This window comes from Camelina sativa, chromosome 16 (assembly GCF_030686135.1).
Source record: "Camelina sativa cultivar CO46 ecotype springtype chromosome 16, ASM3068613v1".
Taxonomy (NCBI): Eukaryota; Viridiplantae; Streptophyta; class Magnoliopsida; order Brassicales; family Brassicaceae; genus Camelina; species Camelina sativa.
This window is the reverse complement of record NC_141895.1, coordinates 17,224,931-17,234,172: the sequence shown is the minus strand read 5'-3', so window position 1 is coordinate 17,234,172 and position 9,242 is coordinate 17,224,931. Positions and strand designations below refer to the sequence as shown.

At 39.1% G+C, this 9,242-nt stretch overlaps 1 protein-coding gene across 1 annotated transcript; it reads left to right on the top strand.

The window, feature by feature from the left end:
* The first annotated feature begins 770 nt into the window (after window positions 1–770).
* Window positions 771–4,335, top strand: LOC104750489 (LEAF RUST 10 DISEASE-RESISTANCE LOCUS RECEPTOR-LIKE PROTEIN KINASE-like 2.8). The gene is made up of 5 exons (XM_010472289.3): window positions 771–1,797; window positions 2,001–2,403; window positions 2,515–2,816; window positions 2,919–2,945; window positions 3,047–4,335. The coding sequence occupies exons 1-5, from the start codon at window positions 1,161–1,163 to the stop codon at window positions 4,141–4,143; spliced, it is 2,466 nt and encodes an 821-aa protein (XP_010470591.3). The 5' UTR covers window positions 771–1,160; the 3' UTR covers window positions 4,144–4,335.
* The last annotated feature ends 4,907 nt before the right edge of the window (window positions 4,336–9,242 follow it).

Here is a 9,242-nt window from a genome sequence, read left to right as displayed (position 1 = left end):
TCAGAGGATCACGTATACGAAAGCGAATAGACTTAGCAATATTTTCATACACATCGATATTGATTGCTTTGGCCCCCAAAGGCCAGATCTTGTTTACAATAATGTGGATCTTAGCAACGTGAGGAGCAGTGGAGGGGAATCTACCAACTAGAAAATCTTCCCAAAGAGAGACAAAGTCTTGAATCACGACCTCCGGGACAACGATCGTAGGAACTCCGTTGATTAGGTTAACTTCGAAATCATGTTTTTTGAGTGCAGGACATTTATTCACCACCGATGCATAGGATGGAGGCTTAGACTGGGAGGATGAACTATCCTTCGGTGGCAGGACAACGTTAATTGGCTCCGTCATGAGGCTAGCCGGAGGTGGCGGCCACGAAAACCCTAGCGTGCGAGACAAACCTAAATCGCCTTATTGATCGCTCCTTGCTGACATGGCAGAGCAAAAAATTCAATCACTACACTATGTTCAATAATCATCATGAAAACTCAATTTTAAATGGGTGTCTTTACATTTTTATTTACAGGTTTGAAATTACGATATAATCAGTAGGTTCGAAAGCACTATTTTGTGGTGAATTGTAGAAAGAGATTCAATTGTTGCGAAGAAATTCAATTTAATTGTTTCAGGACATGCGAATTTCTCTCGTGTTAATTTTCTTATGACCAAGCAAAATTAATTCAACAAATTGTTGACTTTTCTAGTCTTCGAACTTCGAAGTCCACTCTAGTCGATAAGATAAAGATTGAAGACAAACATATTTAGGAGTACGTATGGTATACGTTTACCAACCAGCTCATCTCGTTCTCTCCCTAAAGATTTGATTCCATGTGTTCACCTTATTTTTGCGAAAAATAAACTCAGGAACAGACTAGAAACGGTAAAAAAAAGTTTGCCTAGTAATTGCTCAATGCCTTCTTTGTTTTTCTTTCGCTTATCTCATATATGACCACCCAATGACCAATCTATCCCTGTCTCAAATTCGTTTTTTAGAAAAGACTTAGCGAAGACTTTTAGAGTCAACTAACAAAGCCATTTGGTTATAAACAAGGAAAAAAAAAAAAAAAACTCCTCTCTATTTCCCTGGCTAAATAATTTTCTCTGCTCGTAGTAACAAACACCAAATCCAGAAGACAAACTGGTCATAAATCTACAAATCATGTATTACCCCATCAATTCTTGTTTAATTTTCCTCTTCACCTTAATCTACCATATTCCCTATGCTTCAAGTAAACAAGAATATGGATGGTGTGAGACTACTCAGTTTCAGTGTGGGAGCATCACCGCCGGTTTCCCCTTTTGGGGTGGAAATCGTCCTGAACCTTGTGGTCGTGCGTCGCTGGAGCTTCACTGCAGAAGCAAAAACGTCACCTCTTTAAGCATCTCAAACCACGAGTACAATGTTTTCAATATTAATTCCACATCTCGTACTGTTAGACTTGTCAGAGCTGACCTTTTACGTCCTTTTTGCTCCTCTACATTCAATACCACAACCTTGCCTCCCGAAATCTCTGAGCTTTCACCAAGCTACAAGAGCCTCACCATTTTCTATCACTGCAACCCTAGTTTTCATTATGTTTCCAGTTATACATGTCCTCAGAGAGGTGTTATCTCAGCGTATCAAAACCCTATTTATCAAAGATCCTGCCAAGAAAAATTCACCGTAAACGTTCCTAAAACATTCGTTCCAGAAAAGAAAGAGTTGAATATGACTCATTTGGAAAGTGTTCTAAGAGAAGGATTTGAGGTTATGATGAATACTGATGAGATGACGTGTGAAGGATGTTCTTCCTCACGTAAGTTTCACTTTTCTTCTTTCTTAATTTTCATTGTCCAAAAAGACCAAACATAGCTTCATTTACTGCAATTCTTACAAAACCAAAACAGTACTGTTTAGTTTTTAATTTCCCTTCAATATAACTGAAACAGAGGAGAGCACAATAATCATCAATTTGATTGTGTCTTATACTCTTTGTGACCCCGTCTTGTGTTTTATCAGCTATTGAGAGTTACGAGCGCTGCAGTCAACCATTTCCTTGCGGCAATCAGGGAAGTCTCTTGTACCCTTTCTGGGTCCGTAGCAGAGAAGACTGTGGCCACCCTGACTTCAAGCTTGATTGTAGCAAAGGATTCGCCGAGCTTAACCTCTCCTCCGTGAAGTTCAGAATCTTAGAGGCTAACAATGTCTCTCATGTCATAAAACTCGCCACATTGGATTATTTCGACAATCTGTGTCTCCAACACCTAGAAAATGCGAGATTCCCCGAAACCGTTCTTCCACTCGCTTCTCGCACCAAGATGTTAACAATTTATTACGACTGCCAAAACTTGTCATCTAATAATGATACTAATGTTTACATTGGAGATGCTGTTTGCGGGAATTATGAAGACGCTAGGCGTAGGCAAGTGAAGTCATCCCTTAGCGTTCATATTTTTATTTTTAAAACAACAATTTTTCTAGGAAAATTGTTTTTCATTAACCAAAACGACATAATTTTTTTTATGTTGTGCAGATTTAGACCGAGCACACATTACTATGTGACGAGAAACATCTCGTCTCCTTTACCCGACTTGGGGAAATATTGCAGCGGACAAGTCAGTATTCCTGTGTCTGGATCGGCTTTGAACACAATGCGTCTAGATAATCTACAGGGAACTCTTGCAAAGGGTTTCGAGGTTCAACTTAATCAAGACTGTTCAATGTGCCTAGAAACTAAAGGTGCTTGTGGCTATAATAAGACTTCAACAGAATTCGTCTGTTATTGTAAAGATGGGACCTATGGCTATAAATGTGGCTCTGGAAAAAAAAGTCATGGTACACCATTCTCTTCTCTGAGTTTGTTCTTCACTTTTCTTTCCGGCCAAGATCAAGTTTGGTTCCATTCTGACAAATTTTACTTGTTCAATGGTTGTACAGGGGCTTTGAACAAAGCAATTCGCATAGGTTAGTTTGCAGACCTGAGAGATTTTGAACTCTTTTAGACTCCTCGATAAAATAAAATAAAAAGTAATTAACACCACAGTTGTTGTTTTTCCTTTTTGTAGTTGCGGGTTCAGTAGCAGGAGTTGTTTTGTTCCTGGTATTATTAACATTGTTTCTCCGTTTTGTTCGGATGAGAGAAACACGACAAAGACATCAGAAGCTGAAGGCTCTTATTCCACTCGAACACTATACTTACGCACAAGTGAAGAGAATTACAAAATCATTCGCGGAAGTGGTTGGGACAGGTGGATTTGGAATTGTTTATCGAGGAACACTTAGTGACGGCCGTATGGTTGCGGTGAAGGTCTTGAAAGACTCAAAAGGAAATGGTGAAGACTTCATCAATGAAGTTGCTAGCATGAGCAAAACTTCTCATCTCAACATTCTTTCCTTGCTTGGTTTCTGCTCCGAAGGTTCAAAAAGAGCAATTATATATGAGTTTTTGGGAAATGGGTCCCTTGATAAGTTCATCTCAAGCAAGAACTCGGTCAATATGGATTGGGAGGCACTATATAGAATTGCGCTCGGAGTTGCTCGTGGTCTAGAGTACTTGCACCATGGCTGCAAAACAAGGATTGTACATTTCGACATTAAACCACAAAATGTACTATTGGATGACAACTTCTGTCCCAAAGTTTCGGACTTTGGTCTCGCTAAGCTATGTGAGAAGAAAGAGAGCATCCTATCTTTGCTAGACACAAGAGGTACAATAGGGTACATTGCACCAGAAATGATCTCCAGAGTTTATGGGAATGTGTCGCACAAGTCAGATGTGTATAGCTATGGAATGTTGGTTCTTGAGATGATTGGTGCAAGGAACAAAGAAAAATCTAATCAAGCCTCTTCTTCTAACACAAGTTCGATGTACTTTCCTGAATGGATCTATAGGGATCTTGAATTAGTAAAGTCGAGAAGGGATGTTGAGAATGGAATCAACAACGAGGAAGACGAGCTAGCAAAAAAGATGACATTGGTGGGCTTGTGGTGTATTCAGCCTTCTCCACTAGATCGCCCACCGATGAACAGAGTTGTAGAGATGATGGAAGGAAGCTTGGATGCTATTGAAGTCCCTCCTAGGCCTGTTTTCCAAATCCCCACAGTGGCTTTTCAAGGATCTTCAACATTTTCAGCGGATACCTCTGTTTACACGCAAGAATGATCCAAGAAGCCTCCTTGGAAAGTATCAAAGCACGAAAGCAGCGATACATATTTTCAAAAAAATATTCTTGTAAATGCTCTTTGTTGTTTGGTGGATAAGTTAGAAGGATGAAGACAAAGTATTTAGGATAAAGTGTGGTAAATGTTTACAAACAAGTTTCTAATTACACTCCAACGGAAAGTTTATTTTCCATGTTTGATCTCATTTCCCAAGAAAAATTTAAGGAATCGACGTTTAGGTGATATCAATCAACAAAGCCACAAGATTTTAAGAAATAGTATAAATCACCAATACTATTAATTCGTATGTAATTTTTTTTAGGAACAAAAAATAAAAGAACGTCCAATAACATTAACATCCAATACCACAACCTTGCCTCCCGAAATCTCTGAGCTTTCACCAATACTATTGTCCGAAGTCTTTGGCCGGTAGCGGTAAAGTCCTGATAAAATTAGTTATTGTCTCAAGTCTTTACGAGATAGGATATAAGAGATAGTATGGTAATGGTTAACCAGCAAGTCCCCTATCACGTCCCACTAATGATTTAATTTCATGTTTTGCAGAGCGGACAAATGCTCCAAGGCCCACTGAAGATTATTTTCCAATGTTTTACCTCATTTTCCAAAAACGTTTAGGTGATATCAGTGTTACTTCATTTGTAACGGCAACAATATTTAAAGATTATTGGCATTTTAGTACATTTTCTAAACTTAATTAGAAATGTAGTACACATACTATTTACAATTGGAGAATTAGTCAGGGTCTCACTTGTGAAATAAAATATTTGTGAGATAAAATTGTGAGAGAAAAAGAGAAATGAGATGGTGTGTACATGCGAGAGAGAAATAGAGAGTATATATATATATATATATTTGTCATCACACCCCATCATATCTATTTATTCAAATATTTTGGTAATATGACTTTTCAAAAAAAAATTTACATCTATACACTTAATAATGTGTAGAGACTTCTGTACACTAAATAAGGTGTGCAGATATCTGTACATTTAATAAGGTGTACGTGCATTCGTACACTTAATAATGTATACAGACACTTAATAATGTGTACAGACAGTCGTACACCTAATAAAGTGTACGAATACAAAATATGTATATAATATATTTAAAATTATTAAACAAAATACATATCAAATTATAAAAATATATATTTTTTTGTATTTGAAATTTTTTTCTAAAAAAATTATATTAACAACTATTGAAATAATTATCACAATTTTTCAATCTCACAAATGAGTCCTACATAACTTTCTATCTCACCCTATAAATATTTTATACCTAAACGAGAATTATCATCACCAAATACATAACACCCACAGCTTACTCAAAACCATTAGATACACTTTCGAACATTGATTTTGAGCTTCGCATACTATTTGATTTGCTCTATATTCATGTTGTTGTTATAATTGTCTTATTTTCTGATTTTCAATTCTAATATTTTGACGTAGTGATGAGAGAATGGCATGACAGGCGTTGCAGCGGTTGACATGTGGGTGGGCGAACAGTGTGGCCACTATACTCAGGTTGTGTGGAGAAACACGAAGAAGTTGGATCTCCATAAATTTCACGGGTTTATGTAAAACAATTACACCATATGTTATAACGGATGTGAACAAGATGATATAGAACAAAGATAAACGACACAGATTTAACATGGTTCACCAACACTTTCTGTTGGCTACCTCCACGGACAAAGAGACAGATTTTATTACTGGAGAAAGTAAAGAGATTTCAGAATACATGGAGGCTTGGTTAACTAGAGTATATATAAGAAGATAAAACCCTAGTTAACTCTAATCTGATTTGGGCCTAAACTCATGGGCCCAATCCAATTCAAGTCATATCCAACAAATCTCCACCTTGACTTGAATCCTCCAAAACAGACAAATGTACCAGATGCACTAGTCATAGTGCGAGATGTACCAGACTTCTCCACCAGACAGATGTAACAGACAAACATACCAGAGTTCTCCTTTGCTTCATCAGATGTCCGATGCTTCGTCAAGCCAGAATGCTATATTAGATGCCAGATGCTTCGCCGAGCCAAAATACTATATCAGATGCCAGATGCTTCGTCAAGCCAGAATGCTATATCAGATGTCAGATGCTTCGTCGAGCCAGATTGCCCCACTGGGACTACACGCTCCATCAGGAGCCTAATGCCTCTTCAGAGGCCTGCTGTCCTTTCAGGAACCGGTTTAGTGAACATATCAGCAGGACTGTCAGATGTCCCTATTTTCTTCACTTGAATCCGCTTATCATTTCTCAGAAAATGATATCTCACATCAATATGCTTTGTCCTTCATGATGGACCTGATCCTTGGCTAAACAGATCGCACTCAAACTGTCACAATACACTGTAGCCTGATCATGATGCAAACCCAGATCGCTGATCAATCCTTTTAGGCATATACCTTCCTTAGCAGCTTCTGTCAAAACCACGTACTCTGCCTCAATAGTTGATAACATCACAGTTGGCTGCAGAGTTGCTTTTCAGCTGATCACAAAATTACCCAAAGTAAACACATAACCAGTCATCGATCTTCTGCTATCTACATCTCCTGCATAATCAGAATCAGAATAGCCTGAAACCAGGCTCGGAGCCTCACCTCCATATATGAGGCCAGCATCAGATGTTCCCTTCAAGTACCTGACAATCCTCTTTACAGCTAGCCAATGCTCTTTTCCTGGTTGTCCCATGAACCTGCTCACAACACTGATTACATGTGCCAGATCTGGCCTTGTACACACCATTGCATACATCAAACTTCCCAGAGCACTAGCAGATCTTTCAATTTCTGTATATCACTCATCTGTTTGGCAGCTATCAGCATGTCGTCTACATAAAGCACCAGATAAATATAAGATTCTTCTCCCACCTTGTTGATGTAGACACAACAGTCATATACCTTCAACAAAGAAGTGATTCTTGTTTCAGAAATCCAAATGCTCCTACTACAGCTAGATGTTCCTTCAGCAAAGAACATGCTGCTGTTTCAGAATCTAGATGCTCCTACTAGAGCCAGATGTTCCTTCAACAAAGAACATACTCCTGTTTTGGAAGCCAAATGCTCAAACGAGTAAAACACTCATACGAGTTAAAAACTTAAACGAGCTAGAAGTTCCAGCGAGCCAGATGCTCCAATGAGCCAAATGCTCAAACGATTCAGATGCTCAAAAGAGCCAGAAGCTCCAACGAGCCAGATACTCAAACGAGCCAAAAAAAAACTCCACTAGAAGCTAGAATTCCTCGTTGAAGTCAAATACTTCTTCAGAATACCTCACTTAGGCTAAATTCTTCTTCAGAAAACAGAATGCCTTACATAGGCCTACTAATCCACCATGAGCCAGATGCTTTGAGTCTCTACAAAATCCTAGTAAAAGCCTTGTACACCTTACACATTCTTTTACACCTTTGTAGAGGTCTTCAGAGATTTCAAGTCACACAAGACGAACATACTCCACCTTGACGACGAAATCTCATTGACTTCAACTTCAACTCCTTGTTTGCTTTTGGGGAAACCTATTGTCTTCATCTAGAAATGAAAAAACTGGAGCAGATCCGAGTGACTGACTTGGTCACCATATCAGCTGCATTCTCAGACGTGTGAACCTTCTATAGTGAAATCACACCAGAAACTGATAACTATCTGATCTTGTGATATCTTACTTACTTGTGCTTCTTCCTACCATGATACACTTGATTCTTAGCTAGACATAAAGCACTCTAACTATCACAGTGTAGCTGAACTCCACCTTGCTCAACACCTTAGGAGCCTGCTTTTTAGCTTCCGATGTAGTCTCATCAGAGACCGTCTGTCCCACCAGGGGCGTGTCTGATGCCTTTTCAAAAAAACAAGGTCGTACGTCCCTTCATGGACTATCTTCGCTATAAAAGGGCATGTTGCCTCTTCAGAGGCCTTTGTACATTAAGGGACCGTATGCCCACCAGGGGCTTGCTATCCCTTCAGAGGCTTGATGCTTTATTAAGAGCCTGACGCCCCCTCAGAAGCTTGACGCTTACAATATTCTTAAAACCAAAACTTTGTGTGTGTCCAACTCCAGTTCTTCTTGTTAGGTGAAAAACGATACTGCAAAGAGTATCCTCAAAACCAAACCTCTGAGTTGGTTCAACTCCAGCTCTTCTTATTTGGTGTAAAGCAATATTGTAACGTTTACTCTCAGATGGTGTATTTCCTGTTTGGATAGGTTATGCTGCACCAAAGTTTGTATGTAGCTCTTTGCTCTGTTCGTGTTGCTGTAAATCACCTTTCAGCTCCACCTTTTTACCAGAGCTACCATTCCAGAGCATACGCCCCGCTCTCTCTAACAATGACTGATTCGTCTGTTCAGCTACACCCTTCTGCAGTAGTGCGCTCCTGACTGTGTGATGTCGAGCAGCCTCTTCATCCTCACACACCTGATTGAACTTCGATGAACACAATTTCAGACCATTGTCTGTCTGCATCCTGTTGATCTTCTGACAACACAGAAAGTCTTCCACCAGCAAAATTTTCATCCATCTTTCACTCATATAACCAAGCTTCATATGCCACAACTTAGTCATATCCTCCCTGTGAACCTCTAAAGATGCAACATTCGTATAACCTGTAACTGTGAATCCTTGTAGGATATACAAGGTACCACATATGACACCCTTCAGAACCACATCAGAACCTTGAACGACTTTCAGACTTCTGTTTGCACTAGGAAGTTTGAGATCTTTGCTGTAAAGCAAGCTCAAAAACATCAAATTTTTCTCCACCGACGACACATTTCTCACGTCGTTCAGTATGCTGAATCTACCATCATGTATCCTGCTGAGAACCATTTTCTCCTTAAACACATATGATAGATATGTGTTTCCATCAACAGCCAGAGCAAAACTCTGTTCAGACATGGTGTCATCTTCTGTTACAGCTACAAACTCAGATTGTTTTCTCCTTTGAAAATCTGACGTCCTGTGTTCTTTCTCTGTGTAGTACTTACAGAATTCATCTAACTTAGGACCCTTAGAAAACAGATTACACCTTCTGTTCTTCTTTCTATTCCCCAGTTCTTTACAGCCTCTAGCTA